Source organism: Psammomys obesus, unplaced genomic scaffold (genome assembly GCF_907164565.1).
Source record: "Psammomys obesus unplaced genomic scaffold, mPsaObe1.curated_primary_1811, whole genome shotgun sequence".
Classification (NCBI taxonomy): Eukaryota; Metazoa; Chordata; class Mammalia; order Rodentia; family Muridae; genus Psammomys; species Psammomys obesus.
In genome coordinates, this window is record NW_026596034.1 from 11,772,073 (window position 1) to 11,790,748 (window position 18,676).

The 18,676-nt window shown below is 47.6% G+C and overlaps 1 protein-coding gene across 2 annotated transcripts in view; it reads left to right on the forward strand.

The window, feature by feature from the left end:
• The first annotated feature begins 287 nt into the window (after positions 1-287).
• Positions 288-18,676, forward strand: part of Ccdc113 (coiled-coil domain containing 113) — a 28,989-nt gene continuing 10,600 nt past the window's right edge. Inside the window, exons 1-7 of one of the 2 annotated variants that reach the window (XM_055621352.1) lie at positions 288-435; positions 3,218-3,344; positions 4,909-5,070; positions 8,930-9,085; positions 11,336-11,416; positions 13,667-13,822; positions 17,812-17,919. In XM_055621352.1, coding sequence (XP_055477327.1) covers positions 335-435; positions 3,218-3,344; positions 4,909-5,070; positions 8,930-9,085; positions 11,336-11,416; positions 13,667-13,822; positions 17,812-17,919 — 891 coding nt within the window. In that variant the 5' untranslated portion in view covers positions 288-334. The remainder of the gene's footprint in view (positions 436-3,217; positions 3,345-4,908; positions 5,071-8,929; positions 9,086-11,335; positions 11,417-13,666; positions 13,823-17,811; positions 17,920-18,676) is intronic. The other variant, XM_055621353.1, reaches the window with a different exon arrangement.

The window sequence follows — 18,676 nt, forward strand, 5'->3', positions numbered from 1 at the left end:
AATAGAATTATTACAGGGTCCTTGCAAGGATTTGCACGAAGTAGGCTTAACATGGTTTCAGTGACAGAGAAGGCTCTGGGCAAGCCTGGGCTGTTACTTTGGCTACCAATTTAACGGCAACTCTTACCCATGTGAGACGGATCGCATTTAGGCGTCAGAGTAGGCAGGCAGCATTGCTTCCTCACCACTGCGAGGCGCAAGGGAGGGGCAGGACCTCCCGAAGCCCCGCCCCTATAAGCGGCATTCAGTTGTCTAGGCAACGCGCCGCTGGGTCGCAGACAGAGTGACTTGGGGTGCCTTAACCCAAGGCTCTCAGAGCGCGCTGGGCTGAAAGATGACTGAGGAAGATTCAGAGAGCGTGGCCACTGACTCCCAAGCAGAGGAGGAGAGCGAGCTGCCAGTCATCCAACTGTGCGGGCTGGTGGAGGAGCTCAGGTACCGGCACCTTGAGCCTCTGTGGCCTCTGCTATAGCCTGCAGCCCACTCATGCCTACGCCCAGCCCCGCGGGGACACAGCCCGCTATGGTGGAGAAGGAATTTCGTTTGCCTGATTATCCCCGCTTCTTACAGGCTTCTGAGCCGATAAGCCACTGATGGAGCTGGGACTGGGAGAAGGGGCAAGGGACCCGACCGCCTTGCAAAGATCAGAGAGCTTTGGCTTGGTGTCTCCCTGGTACTAGGGCAGCCACTCTCCCAGCCTGCATCAGGTGTCCTCCTAAGCCCTTTCCCAAAGTTAATACTAAGATAAAATTATTATGGCGGCTGGGTGGAAATGAAGCTAGTGAAATGATTTGATTGAGGCTTCATGGGCTGAATGAGGGTTTAAGCATGGACCTGGAGGGTGAACAATGATTGGCCCAATACTCTATGTTTTCCTGTTTTCTACCCTTCATGGCGAGTTAACTGGATAGGAAGATTCCATGATGTAGTTGAGGTTTGTGTCCGATGTACTGACGTTACACAGTATCCTGTTTCTGGCTGGACTGGGTGTTGCTTCTGTACATCTGTAAATAGTTCATGCCAGAACTGTGGGATTATTACTAATTACCATTTGAGTGTCTGTCATAGGCCACAGCCTTGTACAGCTGTCCTAGGATATAGTCACCCTAGGAGGCACCCATTTCCTGAAGTCTCCTTCCCTATGGTCAGGCAGCAGAGATTCAGACTCAGGGGCCCATGGAAGGCTCCACTCAGAGTAGGATATGTGTTGAAAAGGCAAGACTTCTTGATTTTCCTCTGTTTTCCATTAGGCTTCTGTACTGATCTCAAAGTCCAGGAATTAGCTTAACAGTACAAGTAGATCTCAGTGCTACCCTCTTTTCGTCATCTGTGTGTGTGTATGTGCATGCAGATAAAATGGGAAAGTTTTAGGACTGGGGCTGCAGCTCCAAGGTAGAGCCTCTGCCTAGTATTCACAGGGCAATGGGTTCACTCCCCTAAGCGTGCACACACACACACATATGCATGCACACACTAAAATTGGGCGTGGTGGCTCATACCTTTAGTTCCATTACCAGTGAGGCAGTGGATTTCTGTGAATTCAAGAATTTCTGTGAATTCTGTGCTTTGTGGTCCCCAAAGCATAAGTTCCAGGCTAGCCAGGGCTACACAGTGATACCCTGATCCTTAGTTACTTTTCTATTGCTGGGGCAAAACACTATGACCATGACAACTTAGAAAATAAAGCATTTAATTTAGGGGCTCAGTGCTCCAGAGGGGTGGGGTTAAGTTCATGATGATCATGGTGGGGTGTGGTGTTCATTTTTAAAAACTTTTTTTATTTGGGGTTCCTTAAAGCCTCTCCTTTCCAACCCACCCCCACGGTTAGTGGGGAGAGGGAGTACAGGTCCCTCTACTTTTCCCGGCTGTTTGGGGTCGATGGGCTTTTGGGGGGCTATACCAATCTCTGTCAACAGCAAATGCAGCAAGCAGTCTCCTCCAAACAGCTCTATGAAACATTTCTCTCTGTCTGTCTGCTCCAAACCACCATACCATCTGTCTCTCTGGTCTCTCCAAACTGCCACTCGACACATGCCACGGTTTTTCTTTCTGGGCTCTGCGAGAAGCTCGGAGTCCTAGACCACGCCTCTGCCTCTCCCTGTGCTGCATGAGGCAGGCTGTTACCAGCTGGCAAAGACCACACCCCGAGGGAGGCAGCTATCAGCTGTGGACAAACTAAAGCCCAAACTAAAACCCCACACTTGGGATTAAAACAAAAATGTATTTACACGACATAATCGAGTTTTTTAAGGAAACCAAAACTCCCTTTATAGTGGGGAGCGTGGCAGTAGACAGGCAGGTCTGGTGCTGCTGCAGCAACTGGGAATGGCCTGGCCTTTGAAACCTCACAGCCAATGAGTGACACACCTACTCCAACAGGGTCACGCCTCCCAGTCCTTCCCAAACGCTTCCACCAGATGGACACCAGTCCTTCACATGCCCAAGGGGACCATTCTCATTCAAACCACCATGCCCTGTCTCCAAAGAAAAAACAAACGCAAAAGGCAAGTTTTATGTACGCGCCGTAGTTATGGGGGCCACAATATTGGCATACACAAGATAAGCTAGATATGTTTTCTCTGGTTATTTAAAAACCACTTTTCAAAATCACTTCTGTTTATGATGATTTATCCCAGTGGAATGTCTAACCTGCTGGGGGCCAGTGGTGAAAGAGCAGAGAAACACCAGCCAGAGGAAGCACCCAAAGACGGTGGGTGGGTGTAGATAGCTTCAAGAAAGTGGTCAGCCAGAGGTACTTTAACAAATGAGTTAGATGGTATCTGAAGATGGGACCAGCAGCAATGGTCATCCACAGAACATCAGCACTCTGGATCTTGTGACTTGTTAGACTCAGTTACCAATAGTTTCAATACTCCAGCATCATTTCCTGGTCCAAACCTGACCTCAGGTCACTGAATCCCTGCCACAACTCTTAAACAATGGTGATGTCATTATACCTGTTGTGTAGGAAGGAAGGAAAGGAAGGAAGGAAGGAAGGAAGGAAGGAAGGAAGGAAGGAAGGAAGGAAGGAAGGAAGGAAGGGAGGAAGGGAGGAAGGAAGGAAGGAAGGAAGGAAGGAAGGAAGGAAGGAAGGAAGGAAGGAGGCACCAAGAAGTGGCATGTCTCTCAGAGGCCATGTGTGGCCGATGATGTACTAAATACTGATTATATGGGGGTGCTATTCATAGAATTCACTTAGGTACCCTGTATCTTACAGCTATGGAAACGCAGCTCTCAAAACAGAAACAGAGATGTTCGAGAAATATTACTATAGACTGGAACCCAGGGACCACCGAATGCCACGGTTATCGGAATATAAAATATCGGCAGCAGAATTTTCACAGGTACACAACGAAAGATGAAAATTATTTCATCCTGTCTGCCTCCATGAATGCAAATAAGGGTTTGTGTATCTGCCTTCGATGCGCCTTCTTGGGTCAAATGGCCGTAGGACTTCCTCCTTGTTCTACTATCTGATTATTTCTTCCCTCTAGTTCCTTTCAAGGGAGGGGATTCCACTCAGGAGCTGACTCTTCTGGAATACCTTAGTTTATACAGAAGGGTGCCTGAAGGCTTGTGTAGTGGTAACAGCAAACCTGTAATCTCAGCACTTGGGAGGCCGAGGAAGGAAGGCCACAGGGTTTGAGGTCAGCCTGGCTACCTAATAAGACATGTCTCAAAGCAATTAAAAACCCAAGGACTGGGAATGTAGCTCAGCAGGAGAATGCTTGCCTGACAGACACAGAGCCCTGGGTTTAAACCCTTTCACTTAAAAAAAAATAAATCCTTTCATTGGTGACTCAGTTTACAAGGTCTGTCCAAACCAGGCATGGCTGTACATGCCTTTAATCCTAGAACTCAGGAAGCAAAGGTAAGCAAAGCTTTGTGAGTTTTAAGTAGCCAGCCTGATCTACATAGTGGGTTCCAGGCCAGCCAGAGATACACAGAGAGACCCTGTCTCAGAACAGCAACAAACAACAAAGACTGCCCAGCCACATAAATACGTGAAGCGCCCATCTGCCAGACTTACCTCAAAGGACCAATCTGTGTAAGTTTATTCTCTGAGGATCACACAAACTTACTTTGAGGTTCACACCTTACCTGAACCTCCTTCTATGGTCGTTGCCCTTAAGTGCCTGGGAAATACGTGATTTTTGTCTGTTTGGCTAAACACGGTGCCCTGGATGCATTGCTCTTCCGTGTTCATCTGGAAGCATCTGGGCTTTCCCGGGCCTATAGCTGGGGTGTTTCTAAAATTCCTTCCCAAGGGAGCTATGAGCCCCAACTGTCCTATCCTCCTAAGGTTCTAACACAAACCAGAGTGCAAACTCACCACAGTTCACCCCCGGGAAGCAATGAGTTTATTGTGCTTATTTACTTAGAGAGCATGGTGCCTGGGAAGTCTCCTCCCAGCATGGATGATGACTTCCCCATAGCTGCACGGGTGGAAACTTTTCCCCTAGTCCTCTCCAGCCTATATATTTTTGCCCCTTCTAGAGACCTCATGCAATTAGGGCAGAATTGCCTGCAGGCGGCTGGGAGGGGTACCCAGAAACTCGGGTGAGGGTTAGGTCAGCAGTCCACAGGCCTGATTGTGATGGACTCTCGAAGCTAGATAGATGGCAATGGTTTGGCTGAGAGGATAGTACTTTGCATTCATGTTCTTCAGTATTTCTACCCTCAAGACATACCAGATATATTCAACTCATTGTCAAACATAAGCCTAGTGCAGTGCCTTAGGATGACTAGGAAAATGTCGTTTTAAACTAACATCCAACATCCTTTCTTCTCCCTGGCTCCCAGGCTCCATCCAAGGCACCTTCTTGTAGGTCTCTGAGCTCTGACTACCCTGGGCTGCTTTATCACCAATTCCTCTTTGATCCTGACTTTATTTTGCTTGGGTTGCAGTTACGAAGTAGACGTAGATCCAAGGGCCGGCTGGCTCTGGATCGTTCGGCAGGTCTCACTGTAGATCAAAAGCTTGATCTTGTACAAAAGGAGCTAGAAGACACAAGAGATGAACTACGGCACATGCGGGCTAATGCAGAACGGGACCTGCAGCACCATGAGGTATCAGCCTTCCCTCTGGGCTCCACCGCACTGCCCGTGGGGGGTTCACGCCGTTGCCCATCCTTGGGAAGAAACCCAAGGAGGATGAGACAAACGAAGGACCTACCTTCACAGAACCTTCCAACAGCTGTGTGCATGCAACCATTTTTACTTGTTTTAATATAAAATATCAAAAATACTCCAGCATAGAGAACTATCATTGCCAGACCCTATGTGCTCAACACCCAGATATGACAGTCATTAGCATAAGACCACTCTGGTTTGCCTCTCCTTGCTGGGACGTTAGGGAGTGAGCTCTAGGCATATTTTTCTATTGTAAATATTTTATCATCTGTCTCTGAGATTTGATTCTTTTTAAAAGTATAGCCTGGAGCGGGAGAGATGGTTCATAGGTTAAGAGCACTTGTTGCTTTTGGAGAGGACTGGGATTCAATTCCCAGCACCACATGGCAGCTTGTAACCATTTATAACCTCAGTTCCAGGAGCTCTGAAGCCCCGTTCTGACCTTTGAGGGACCAGGCACACATGTGGTATACATACATACATGCAAGCAAACCACTCATATACATAAAAATTATAAAATAAATAAAAGTATTTTAAAAACCATAACCACAATAACCATGCAGGCCCTCACTTTTTTTTTTTACAAGAATTATTTAATAACACAGAACTTTAAGGTCTAAGTGGGTGAATTAGGTGCAAATGCCCAAGTCAGCCTTCATATGCCATGTGTACAGTCATGAACCTGACCTCTGGATTCCAACACATCCATCTTCACTTAGTCCAATAAAATCAGCCCTCCAGAGAAGAAATAATCTATTCATTTAATTTCCCATGCGATGAAGTTATACTGCCTTTGACAGCCACAAGGATGATAAAGAAACATTCCTTAGCACAGGACATGGCGTGGCCTTTGAAGAAGGGTGTCCTTTTTCAGGAAAGGAAAAAGAAGAGCCTCACTGGTGAGGCAGAAGTCATGAGAATGAAGTGACATAGGAACAAGCTTGGCACCTGTTCTCTTGTCTTTCTTTCTCTGTCTGTCTCTCTTGATTTTCCGAGGCCAGGGTTTCTCTGAGTAGCCTTGGCTGTCCTGGACTCACTTTGTAGACCAGGTTGGCCTCAAACTCATAGAGATCTGCCCGTCTCTGCCTCCCTGAGTTCTGGGAAAACAGGCACGTGCCACCCACCATGCCGGACTTGGCAAACTCTCTTATATTGAAGAGCTCAGTTTGGGAATCAGGTTAAGGACAGCAGTGAGGCCTGAGAACCAGTCAGAAGGTTTTTAAAACCTTTCATGTCTTAAAAGCCGGATCCCATTGAGAATGATTGAACAGAAAAACATCATGCTAAAAGCAGCATGTAAGGAGCCCTGTGCTCCCAGGTGGAGTCTGAAGAGATGGAGTGAAGGTACTATTTCTTGTTGGCAAATCAGGAAAGACTGGACTAGAATGATTTACTGTGAGGCCTGAGTGCCTTCCCACTTTATCTCCTAAAAAAGCATGTGTGTGTGTGTGTGTGTGTGTGTGTGTGTGTGTGTGTGTGGTGCATAGTGTTGTGTGTGTATGTTCTTGAACATGTGTAAATATGCTTCAGTGGTCAATGCAGTCCATATTTGTCATAGAGTATTTTATTTAGTTTTTTTTTAAAAAGATTTATTTTTATTTTATAATCATGAATGTTTGCCTGTGTGTATGTCTGTGCGTCACATGCATGTCTGGTGCCCATGAAAGCCAGAGAAGGGTATCAGGTCCCCCAGAACTGGAGTTACGGAGAGTTGTGAGGCAACCTGTGGGTGCTGTGAACAAGAGTTCGCTGTGGGAGCAGCCAGCGCCCTGTCTACCTGACCATCTCTCCAGCCCTGTTATACAGCATTTTAAACGTACAGGTAAGCTAAAGGGAATTTGGAAGCACTGCGCTGCCATCTCAGCAGAAGTACAAGTTTCTCTACACATACGGGTTTCCTTTTAAGAGCCCTCATATTCTCTCAGGAAGTATACTTGTTGCTTTACACCATGTTTCTGTGTCAAAAAGCCTTCCCTTATCTGCAGATGACATGCTCCGAGTTGTCCCAGGGAATCCCAAAACCTTGGATAGTGACAAACCCTATACTCTATTTTCCTCTACACACATGTAATAACTTTTAACTTGTACACTGGGCAAAGCAAGATTAACAATAACCAGTACAGAATGCAACAACCGTAACAAAAAAAAAAATTAATAAAATGCCAGCATCATTTCTTTTGCATTTGGGGGCCTTTATTTAGTAAAAGTAAGGGTAACCTGGATACCAACAGTGAAATCTGCCATCTCCGCACAGTCAATGGATAATCCAAGTGCCTACCAATTGATTAACATGAGGGGGGCATATATAACAGGATACACTGAATAAAAGATGTTTTGTGTCCCAGGTGAGACAGAATGGAAATTTTATAGTGCTATTTAGAATGATGCACTAATTAAAATCTGAATTAGTTATTTCTTGCAGACACTGTTCTGCAAGACACTGAAAGGACTTCTGTGCATATGTATTCATTTGCAGTATCTTTTCTTCAAGTTACAGAGGCATATAAAAGTGCTTTATCATCTCACTAACCCTTCATCTCCGCAGATTTAAGTGTGATTCCTGCTTTGCATTGTATGAGCTGGAGTTTTGGTGATTGTTGGGGGTTGTTTTGATGCTTTATTTTGATGCAAATTACTGACCCTCAAGGTTTGGTTTCTGCCCTGATACACCTATCCTTGTTGTGTAAACCTACCTGATTTGTTGATTAAAGGCCTATACCTGGGCAGGGCAGAATGGGCTTGGTGTGGCTAAAGTTCCAGGCTTTAAAGGACAAGAGAATCACAGGGAGACAGACAGAGAGAGGAGGAAGGAGGACACCAAGATGGGTTAATGTGGAGAAAGAACACATGGACTGGGAGGAAGGACTCCAAGAATGGAGTGGAAAGGCCCAGATAAAGAATAAAAACATGTATTCATAAGATTATGGATGAAAGGTAGCCCAGAAAAAAATGGTTAAGGCAGATGGTATTGGGTGGGGGCTGGGAGATAGATGGTGAGGTGGTAGAAATGGCTGCCTGACCCAAGGTAATAAGGCAATTATAAAAATCTAAAGGTGTCTGTGTCTTATTATTTCTGATAGTGGGGCAAATAGTATCGTTGCAATAACTATAGGGCTAAACATAATAAACATTATGTCGTCCAACATTCATTTTTATTTAGAACAGGTGGTACTGTGTTATTTTGAAACAGGGTCTTACCTTGTAGGCCAGGCTAGCCTCAAACTCATGAGAGTCTCCCTGCTTCATCCCCTCAAGTGCTTGGAGTACAGGTATGTATGCACCATCACACCCAGATTTTCCATGTATTTTATGTCTTGATCTTTAATGGGTAACTAATATTCCTGACATGGAAATAGTGACTGATAACTGGTCTTGTGTTCGGTTTGCCAGCCCCTGTGGATGTTCTAACTTCCAAAGTTCTTGTTTTTGTTCTTTGTGTTTTTTTGTTTTGTTTTGTTTTGGTTTGGTTTGGTTTGGTTTTTCGAGACAGGTTTCTCTTTGTATCCCTGGTTGTCCTGGAACTCATTTTGTAGATCAGGGCAATCTTGAACTCAGAGATCTGCCCGCCTCTGGCTCCAAAGTGCTGGGATTAAAGGTGTGTGCAGCCACCACCCAGCATACATGTTTTAAAAATAGTAGTTGTCATATACTCAGGTTTGTACTTAAAGATATCTTTCTAAGCCTAAGAAGAAACACCTGCGTCAAGACAGAAGGCAACGGGGCTAGAGGAGCCCTTGGAGGACGTGCTGTTGAAGCCTTTTGGAAACTCCCGTCTCTCTCGTGCCGACCCTTCCAGGCTATCATCGAGGAGGCGGATATTCGGTGGCATGAGCTTCAGAGAGTGGTGCACGAGTTTGAAAAGGATATCCTGAAAACTATAGCCAAGAAGAAAGGGAGCATTTTGGCCACTCAGAAAGTGATGAAGTACATTGAGGATATGAACCGCCGGAGGGTGAGTTGCTGGCAGTTAGAGCTTGGGCTTGAAGCATCGATTCTTAGGCCAGGCTTGGTGGTGCATACCTTTAATCTAAGCACCCAGGAGACAGACAGAGGCAGGTGGATCTCTGTGAGTTCCAGGTTAGCCTGATCTACATAGTTCCAGGACAGCCAGGATTATGTAGAGAGACCCTGTCTCTGGGGGGGGGGGGGGGGGAGAAAAAGAAAGAAGTCTACTGCAGCTGTTCCTTGTCTCAGACAAGACAGCAATGCCTGTGGTTCAGTAAAGGGTAAACCACTCAGGACAGGGTTTCAGGGAACAGCATCTGCTTTACCGCACGTGAGCAACCACTTATACAGTGGAAGCCTATTGACTGTGACTGGCTGGCACATTACCTCAGACTGGGGAGTGAGCGCTCACATCACCAGGGTCTCTAGGAGATGTGGAGGGTGCAGACTCGTCCACAGGCCAGCTACAGGCTACCCACTCTACTTCAGAATTCAGTGTTCTGACCTCAGGAGCGCGGTGCAGTGTGCCGAGAAGGCTGGCCACCAGGTCAGGCCTGCATTTTCTCCTGTACTCCCCTACAATACTACCAACATATGTAAAACTTTTTAAATCTCCAAATGTGCATGTATTTCAATTTTTAAAAATGTCATGTATATGGTTTTTTGTGTGTGTGTTTGTATGTCGTTTTTGCCTACGTAGATAAATGTGTACCATGCGCATGCCTGGTGCTTGTGCAGGCAAAGGGAGCACATCGGATCTCCTGAAACTGGACTCAAATAAGCTTCCACGTGGGTGCTGGGAATCAAAGCCCTGTCCTAGTGAGGAGCAGCCAGTTCTCTTAAAGGCTGAGCCATCTTTCCAACCCCCAAAGCATGCCTTTTAAATGCATGTTTATGAAGGCAAAACCAAAAAGGCAATGACAAAACCAAGACCAACCAGGAAGGATGACTGCTCACAGTATCAGCTTGGTTTCCTCTCGTTTATTTTGGGTTTCATGATCTGTGTGTTTCCCTGAGAAAGCTACAAACTAGTCCGGTTACTGCATAGGGTGAGATAGGTCGCTCTCAAGCCTTTTTCATCTCCTTCCTATAAGGAGATGGACTCAGACTAACATGAGAAAGGAAGGGAATTGGGTGAGGAGAGTAAGCTTTCAACTGTGCATAATAGTTAAGCATGCTAACCTGGCATCACTTGAGCAGGGTTCTTAATCTTTTTTTTTAAATTTTTTATTAATTACACTTTATTCATTTTGTATCTCCCCATAAGCCCCTCCCTCCTCCCCTCCCGATCCCACCCTCCCTCTCCTTTCTGCATGCATGCCACTCCCCAAGTCCACTGATAGGGGAGGTTCTCCTCTCCTTTCTGATCTTAGTCTATCAGTTCTCATCAAAATTGGCTGCATTGTCCTCTACTGTGGCCTGGTAAGGCTGCTCCCCCCTCACGGAGAGGTGATCAACGAGCAAGCCAATCAGATTATGTCAGAGGCAGTCACTCTTCCCATTACTATGTAACCCACTTGGACACTGAACTGCCATGGGCTACATCCGTGCAGGAGTTCTAGGTTATCTCCATGAATAGTCCTTGGTTGGAGTATGAGTCTCTGGGAAGTTCCCTGTGTTCAAATTATCTTGTTCTGTTGCTCTGCTTGTGGAGTTCCCATCCCCTCCAGCTCTTACTATTTCCCACTTCTTACATAAAATTCCATTCACTCTGCCCATCAGTTGGCCATCTTAATCTTTTTTTTTTTAAGATTTATTTCTTCATTTTATGTATACAAGTGCTCTATCTGCATGTACACCTGCATGCCAGAAGAGGGCATTAGATCATATTATAGATAGGGTCGCTGGGAATTGGATTCAACACCTTGGAAGAGTAGCCAGTGGGCTTAACCGTTGAGCCATCTCTCCAGCCAGAGGGTTCTTAATCCTAACACATTATGAAAGATAAAAAGTTTGCAGCCTGCCCTCTGAACAAAAGGTCAACGAGGCCCAAGATTGTATTGTCAGTAAAGGCCCCTGCAGTGGCACCACACCCGAGCCATGCCAATCGAGGAAGCCCTGTGACACTGGCAAAGACCCAACCCAGCTTTCAGTGAAATGTCATCTCAACGCCAGTTTGGGCAGAATGAAGATGGCGGGAAAGAAATGACTGAATGCTGGTGCGCAAGCTCTGCTTTGTAGTCCCAGGTTTACTATTCAGATCAACAGGGGAAAAGAGGACTAACTGATTAAAATGTGCTTTTTTTTTTTTTTAAAGGATAATATGAAGGATAAATTATGTTTGAAAAACGTTTCTCTCAAAGTTCAGAAGAAAAAGATGCTCTTACAACTGAGGCAGGTATGTGGATTTTTTTTTTTCTTTCTTTTAAAAAAGATAATCTAAGTGCCTTAGTTAGAGTTTTCTTGCTGTCAAGAGATACCATGACCATGGCATCTCTTATAAAGGAAAATATTTAGTTGGGGCTGGCTTCAGTTTCAGAGATTTGCTCCATTGTCATCATGGCAGGAAGCATGGAAGCATGCAGACAGATATGGTACTGGAGAAGGAATGGAGAGTTCTACATCTTGATCCGCAGGCAGCAGAAGGAGACAGTGTGTGCCTTGAGCATATGAGACCTCAACGCCCACCTTCAGAGTGACACACTTTCTCCAACAATGTCACACCTACTCCAACAAGGCCACACCTAATATCGACCAAGCATTCAAACACATGAGTCTGTGACGGACATTCCTATTCAAACCACCACACTGAGTAATATCCCCACCCATCAGCCCTCCCACCCCTGACAGTCCTGTCCTAGTCCCTGGAATCTTTGGACAGGTTATTTTACAAAGCAGAAGAACTTTTGCAGTTGTTATTAGTTTATGGGTCTTGAGGTGAGGAGATGTTCTAGTTTTATTTCTGTTGCTGTGATAAAATACTTTGAGAAAAAGCAACTTAGGGGAGAAACAACAGTTTTTCAGCTTATAGTTCCTGGTTATGGTCCAGCATTACAGGGAATTCAAGGTGGCAGGTACTTCAAACAGCTAGTCACATGACATCCACACTTCTCTAGTCAAGAGCAGGAAAAAATGTGCATATGTTTGCTTGCTTGTTTGTTTGTTTGTGCTCATCTGGATTTCTGCACTCTTAATACAGTTCAGGACCCCTTGCCTAGGGGATGATGATACCCACAGTGGACTGGGTCTTCCTACATTAATTAGCCTAATAAGACTCCCCAACAGGGCAGCCCAATATAGATAAACCCTTGTTGAGACACTCTTCATAGGTGATTTTAGGTTGTTTCAATTGGACAATTAAAGCTAACCTACGAAGTAGATGACCTTGGAATACCTGGCTGCCCCCAACATCACTTTCCTCCTATGAGAGAAAGGAAAGAGGGTGAGAGAAAACATAATAAGCAGAGGTCAAAATGATGATAATCGTGATAGAGGAAGGGGTCACGAGCCAAGGAATACAGGTAGCTCCCAAAAGCTGGGAAGAACAAGGAAATGTTCTTCCCAAGAGCCTCCATAAGGAACGCAGCACTGATAACATGATTTTATCACCAAACCCGTTCAGACCTTCAGGGGAAAGTAATATACCTCCATGCGTGTAAGCCACTGGGTTTGAAGCCATTTGTTGAAACCAATATAGCTTCTGGGCAGGCAAATTTAAGGCTTTCTGTAAACAAAGCCGGCTTGGACTTGAGATTCTTATGACACGTGTGGATTTTGAGGGATGTGGCCAAGTGGGATCAGTGCACTGTACCGTGGTGTTTCAACAGTTGACTTCCAGGACTCCCAGTTAAAGGCAGGAGGGCTGGTGTGGCCCCAGGATCCTGGAGCACGGTCTAGAGCGCCAGCATTTCCTTGACCAATGTTTTTATCATTATATCAAATGTGGGTGCTGATGACATGTGCCTCAGAGGTAGCCATGAACAGTGACATAGGACTGGGACAGGACATTGGTCATGTCAGTCAACTAGTGCTTGGTGGAGTCAGGATCCAGAAAGACCTCAACAAGCTGCAGCAGCCCTAACGTGACTAAGGAGAAATGTAAGACTCCCAAAATACCTGCATAATCCCAGGTTTAGATTAAAAGTCTAGGACAATAAGCTCAGCAGGGGCCCAGGCTGTCCTAGAAACACAAACCAGACCAAGGAGGGACTGGCTCTGCTCTGCCCTTCCCCTGGCAGCCCCACCAACATAAACTCCACATTTGAAAGCAACAGACAGTGTGGTGAGTGCAAGAGGAGGGAGGGTGGCTGTCTGTGCCTAGGGCTGCTGTGGAAAGGAAGATCAAGGGAGGGCTAGAAAAAGGAACGCTGCCCTGCGGCTGCCTGCAGAGATGAGCTCCTGGTCTCCAGGGCTTTGTGCAGGCTCAGGCATCATGCTGAGGGGTCTGGACGTGGGGAGGATGTGGATGACCTTTAACATATATGCCATTGCTGCGCAGAGAGATGTGGATGTGAGCCCTGGTGCGTAGCACCATACCAATGCCCAGGACGTTTTCACGCGGTGGTGGCAGGTCTCCAAAATCTCGGCAGATTTCGAGGTGGGAGCTTAAGCTGATGGTCACCCCTGACCTTGCCTTTCTGAATCACAGAAGGAGGAGGTGGGCGAGGCCCTCCATGATGTCGACTTTCAGCAGCTGAAAATCGAGAACGCTCAGTTTTTAGAGACGATCGAAGCGAGGAATAAAGAGCTGATCCAGCTGAAGCTGGCCTGTGGGAACACCTTACAGGTTCTCAACACCTACAAGGTAAGCCCACCTCAGGGCCAGGCACCCTGCCTGGCTTCCTCCAGCCACCTGTGAACACCAGGAGTTTCCCAGCCCGTGGGCATCTCCTGCTGTCCCCTGACTTCTTCTGACTTGGTAAAGCCTGGTCTCCTAAAACCCCCAGAATGTTTTCACAGTCCTATCCGTACATGAGGCCCACCTGGGAGCTTTCTCCTTGTGAACACATACATCTGTGTTCTAGTCCCACCCTGACTGATTGAATGAGCTGGTGAGGGCCATGGACCTGGCTTTGTTTTGAATTCCCCAGGAGGTTTTTGTGTTTGAAAGTGAACCACGTTCGGGCCCCATTTAATTGAGGTATGTATCCGGCACTTCACAAACCCTGCAAAGGAAAACAGTCTCCGCTATAAATCAGAAAACTACTAAATTATTTAACAGCCGAATGCAACGCTTTGGGGGAAGAGAAAAGAGGCACTATTAATAATTCAGCAGGGACTATGGGCATGAATAGGGCCTATCCTCAGCAGACCAGGCCATCTGCTCACCCTGTGAGGAGTGAAGTATTGCAGTGGCCGGCAAAATGAGTGAGCAGGTTGTGTGTCGTTCACCCCCACTCAGCCCGTTTCCTCCCCCTTCCCCTCCCCTAGCCAAATGGCCTGTGAGCTAAGAATGGCCTTCGCTGAGAAACACTTGCATGTAACTCAATGGAGAACACTGTCAAACCAACTCAGAAAAACTGACCTGCTTTCTAGAAAGTCCATCTCTATCACAGATGTGATAGAGATCTTATTATATATATATATGCATATATAAAATACATATATTCAGTTCTCTCCTACCATGTGGCTCACAGGGATTAAATGCAGCATGGCAGACAGGTCCACCCACTGAGCCACCTCACCAGCCCTGTTCGAAAGTATGGTGCCCGGTCGCCATTCTGCTTGTAGGAACGTGGGAGCCTTTCCCTCGCTAGCATGAGTCACTATATAGTGTGTAAAATTTTGCCCCTGGTCCTGCAAGGTTGAAAAAGTTTACCCTCTGGCCCTCCACAGAATGAGGTTGCTGGCTCCTGTGCCTAGGTGACAGTGGTGGCGGTGGCTTGGTTAGCTCCTACATAAGCTTCATTTGGCCCACAAGAATGTGAACTTGTAGCCAGGCAAAGTAGCATGTGTCCATAATCCCTGTGCTTGGGGGTGGGGAGGGCAGCTTGGGCAACACAGGGAGACCTTGCCTCCTAGCGAACAAAAGCTCCAAAAATCCTCCACAGGAAAAGCGAAACAAAGTGAGACCAGACTTAACATTTGCTCAACATTTTTTCTTTACAAACAAACAAACAAACAAACAAACACACAAAAACCCTGAAGTGAAAATGCTGAGGTTTTTGGCAAGCCAGTGGGGGACCGACCGCCTGCCGCGTGTGCATTCCACTCGCCCTCCTTCATCCCACAGAGCACGAAGCAATACCGAGCCAGCATTCTGAGGCTCACGTGTGGTTAACGAGCAGACCGTCCACGTTTGGCTTACGCCATCTGAACAGTTACTTCAAGATGAGCCCAGCCCAGGTCTTCCAGATCCTCAATGCCCGGAGACCTGGGTAGGACTCGGCTAGCTGACACTGGTCCTCGACTTCATCCCGTGGAGACAGCTCAGCAGCTCAGTGCCTGCCTGGACTTGTAGAGTTTGGGCAGTGGAACTACGGTTTCCACGGTGAAGCTGCCAGGTCTCGGAGTCTGTCCTCCGTAGGGTGGGTCATGGCGTAGCCTACTGGAGAAATGGGAGCAGCAGCACAGCTGGCCAGTCGGAATAGTGCCTGTGAGCCTATTTCCCATGAAGGTGAACAAAGGTGGAGCCAAAAGAGATGTTCACCGGAGTCCCAGGGTAGGCCCAAGTAAGGAACTGAGGGAGAAGCTGTCTTGCTGCTTCTGCGGCTTCTCTTGTGTCCCAGTTCTCAGCTCTCATGGGAGAAGAGAGCAGGAGTGACATTGGGAGTCTGACGCTACCTGGGGTTGGCTGGCGGCTGTGCTGGCGGGAATGACGAGGTTTCATGCAGTACAGGTGCTTCAGCTATCAGAGGCAAGGTCTCACCCCTGGAAGGAGTGTGGTCTGTGTGGTGTGCCCAGAAGTAGAGAACAAGGCCTGCCCAGAGCAGGTGCTCAGCGAAGAGCAGCTAAGTGTCAGCAGTTTAGCTGTATATTTGGCGGTCATGGGAAGGTGAAAGGGAGAGCCATTTGTCACATATATCAAATACCCAAGTAAGACACTTTGTTGAAAACATTCAGATTAACTCTTTATTGGCAAAACACCGATGCCTGTGCCTGCCAGGGACCCGGCCAAATGCTCAGGGCACAGCTCTGAGAACATCCAGGCAGACCCCTTTTCTTCTGTGACTCTCCTCGGTGAGCCTGAATGTGGACGGCGCTGGTGTTTCCTCTGACTCCATGGACTTCAAAGAAATGCACTCTGCCAGCAACCATTATGCTTAAGAGAGGCCCTCGAAATCTAGACACAAGCTGAGGTCATGGCCAACTCCTAGATTTCGGCCTGGTGGCCCTATGGGCAGAGAAGCCAGCTTCCCTGTGCCCTGGGTGAATGGAGACAAGGAGCGGCCGTCGATTTAAGCATGGACTCTGAAGGTGCTTTCTGTTACACTGGAAAGCCAGGCCTGTCTTTTCTGTAGTGACCTCAAGTGGCTGACTCTGCCACTGAGCGGCCCTCATGCGGTTTGGCGTCATGTGGCCGAACAGAGCAGCGTTGATTCCGCCCTGCCTCTAAGAGCTAGGGAATCATCTCCACTGGCTCTTCTCCCTCCCACCTGAATGGCTGGCTTGTGGTAAAGCTCTGCCAAATGCTGCCTTCAGCCCTGCACCCCACAGCGGACCCATGTTTGTCTAGTTTCTCGTCCTCACACAGGGCAGGGAATAGGAAGAAAAGGCTTCAAGAAGCGAAGCCTGGAAGAACCAGGAGTGAGTGGTTCCTAGGTGGCACCAGGCATCTCTGCTTCCTCTAAGTTTTGAGATTCTGGGGCAGCGTCCCTGCAGCCTCCTCTTCCCATTGGCTTTGTGATCTCTTCCAGCTCCTTTGGGACCCTCTTTCTCCCCTACCCTTTCCTTGCCCCCTCTTCCTTCGTCACAGAGCAAAGTGTGCTTTTATTTTTTAGTTCTCTGTTCTCATTCCTGCTGCAGGACACCCCCACTCCCGACACACACCAGCTTCTGCCCACTGTGTGCCCCTTGGCACAGGTGCAATCCTGGAATTCTTCTCACCATGATTTTGTGCCTCCTCACCTCTCCTGGCATGGGCTGTGTGAGTGAGCTTCCTGGAGGCAAGGCCTAGACTGTTTCATTAGCCGTGCCCAGTCCTCAGCCAGGCAGAGTACATTCCAGCATTTCTAGAGACTTCCCTGCAGGGTAGGGCCCAGGGAGAATGTTCCAGAGGAGGCCAATCAAAGCAGCAGGGGCTCGGGGAACTGAAGGCCAACTAATGCAGTGGGCATCCATGAGGCAGTTTCTGCAGGGTTCTCTGACACCAGCAGGCCCAGCTCCTTTAGGCAGAAGTATGTCATGGAGCTCAGAGGCTGAGAGACCACATCACATCCATTAAATCCTGGCTCCCTTGCTTTTACATGGGGAGAGAGGTTGGATCCTTCTCCTACTCCCTCGTGAGCTGGTCGTGACAGCCGTGCAATGCTCTGCTCCCTCTAGCAGGATGTCTGCTCACAACCTAGCAAGGTGACCGTATCCCTGTTTGGCGACTTAAAGTTTCTCTTAGGAAACAGTGCGGCAAGATTTGAGTTCAGTTGTTGGAGCACTCCGCAGTCTCCATGGGAGGTCAAGATCCCAAGGTCCTCTCCTTTCCCCCAGCCTGTTCTCAGACACCAGGTCTGGACATGTTTGGCGCTCCCAGTCGATAGGCGTCTATGTAGATGGCGTGGACAGCCTTGCCTCGCTCCTGTCTCCCCTCCCTGCGGTTCTGAACGCTCCTCTTACCGTGTGCCCTGCTGTGTGTTTCAGAACAAGCTTCATCGGGCCATGGATATATACAACAATCTAGACAAGGAGATCATGATGAGAAATGAGCTGCTTGGGAAAATTGAAAAAGAAACCATTCATGCAGAGGAGGTAAGGGGCCAGCAGTTACTGTTTTTGATGTTTGCCTCCTCCTGTCCACAGGGGTCACTGTCCACCAAGACCCCAGGTCCTTGGTTGTCAATCTAGAGGAGGAGCCCAGACCACAAAAATCAAAATAGCTTTGAGCCACAAAAGCAGACGCTGGACTCACAGCTCAGTGATGTGACATTTACTGCTGGGTAATGTTCAAGTGTTTGCGCACAAAGAGCATGCCAAGGTACCACTTGGAGAGTTCTGAGGTTCTGTGCCTATAACCTTTAAAAAATATGTAATGTAAGTGGGTGTGGTGGTGCCTGCCTGTAAGCCCAGCGACCCGGGAGGCAGAGGCAGACAGATCTCTGTGAATTTGAGGCCAGCCTGGTCTACAAAGTGAGTCCAGGACAACTACACAGAGAAACCGTCTTGAAAAACCAAAACCAAACCAAACCAAACCAAAATAATGTGTATAGCAATGTAACTGATACAAAATGTACAATGTTTTATATAAAGGTAGAGATGGGAGGGAACAAGAAGGGGGGAGGAAGGAGGGGAAGGGTGCTTTGTGAAGCACATCTGTCCTTTGGATGTTCAGCTTGAAGGACTGTGACCCCTGGCCAGCCAGAGCTCGCTCCACAGCCAATAGTCGGAGTGTGGAAGGGTGGGCGGGGTCACGCAGTGCACCAACACTGCATGCTCTCAGCACGTGTTAGCTGACTCTCTGTCGTGTGTATACTACACTAGAATGTTATCCAGAGAGGATCCCTCGGGA